At 59.0% G+C, this 847-nt stretch overlaps 2 protein-coding genes across 2 annotated transcripts in view; one reads left to right on the top strand and one right to left on the bottom strand.

Annotated features, from left to right (window-relative positions):
• The window catches only part of EMH_0035370 (uncharacterized protein), a gene marked incomplete at both ends in the record, with an annotated part of 2,233 nt that extends 1,888 nt beyond the window's left edge, over positions 1 to 345 (bottom strand). Inside the window, one exon of the mRNA XM_013494966.1 lies at positions 112 to 345. Within this exon, the coding sequence (XP_013350420.1) occupies positions 112 to 345 (234 nt within the window). The remainder of the gene's footprint in view (positions 1 to 111) is intronic.
• Positions 346 to 589: 244 nt separating this feature from the next.
• Positions 590 to 847, top strand: part of EMH_0035380 (uncharacterized protein) — a gene marked incomplete at both ends in the record, with an annotated part of 453 nt that continues 195 nt past the window's right edge. The window contains one exon of the mRNA XM_013494967.1: positions 590 to 845. Within this exon, the coding sequence (XP_013350421.1) occupies positions 590 to 845 (256 nt within the window). The remainder of the gene's footprint in view (positions 846 to 847) is intronic.

The following is an 847-nucleotide window of genomic DNA, read 5'->3' on the forward strand; positions in this document are numbered from 1 at the left end:
AACCCTAAACCCTAAAAACACTGTGTGGGGGCCACCTCAGTTGAGGGAGAATATCCTAAACCCTAAACCCTAAACCCTAAACCCTAGATGCAGACAAACCCCTACACCTACCCGCGTGACAGACCCTAAAACTTCAACAGCAGCAGCAGCAGCTGTGCGCAGCACCAGCGGCAGCAGGGAGTTGGATTTCTGTGGGGCCCCCTGGGGGCCCCCCCGGGGGCCCCCAGCAATCAAGAAAAGATCTGAGGCCCCCTGTAGTGCGGGGCCCTTGTCCTGGGGGCCCCCCTCCTTGGGGGCCCCCTTCGCAGCCAGAACAGCCGCACAGTCAAACACCTGACCCAGCATATAAGACCGCATGAAGGAAGCAGCAGCAACAACGAGAGACAGCAGCGCAGCAGGAGCCAGCAGCTCCGGGGACAGCGTAGAACGCAACTCCTTCAGCAGCCTGCAGCACACGCAACAGCAGCACAAGCAGCAACAGAATGAAGAGCAGAAGCAGCAGCAGCGCATGCAGCAGCAGCAAAAGGAACTGCAGCACAAGCAGCGCCAGAAAGAGTAGCAGCAGCAGTCTAACAAGCTTCAAATAAGAATGCTAAGACCCATAGGCTCTAGATGCCCCCAGAGCAGAAGCAGCAGCAGCAAGCATCAGCAGCAGCAGCAGGAGCACCATCAGCAGCAGCAGCAGCATCAGCAGCAGCTGCTGCATCAGCAGCAGCAGCAGCAGCAGCAGCAGGAGCAGCAGCAGCAGCAGCATCAGCAGGAGCAGCAGCAGCATCAGCAGCAGCAGCAGCAAGAGCAGCAGCAGCAAACCTGGCGAGGCCTATCGCCCGTCTCTTTGCGGGGGAGA

The sequence above is a fragment of the Eimeria mitis genome, genomic scaffold (genome assembly GCF_000499745.2).
Source record: "Eimeria mitis Houghton genomic scaffold, Emh_scaff1365, whole genome shotgun sequence".
Classification (NCBI taxonomy): Eukaryota; Apicomplexa; class Conoidasida; order Eucoccidiorida; family Eimeriidae; genus Eimeria; species Eimeria mitis.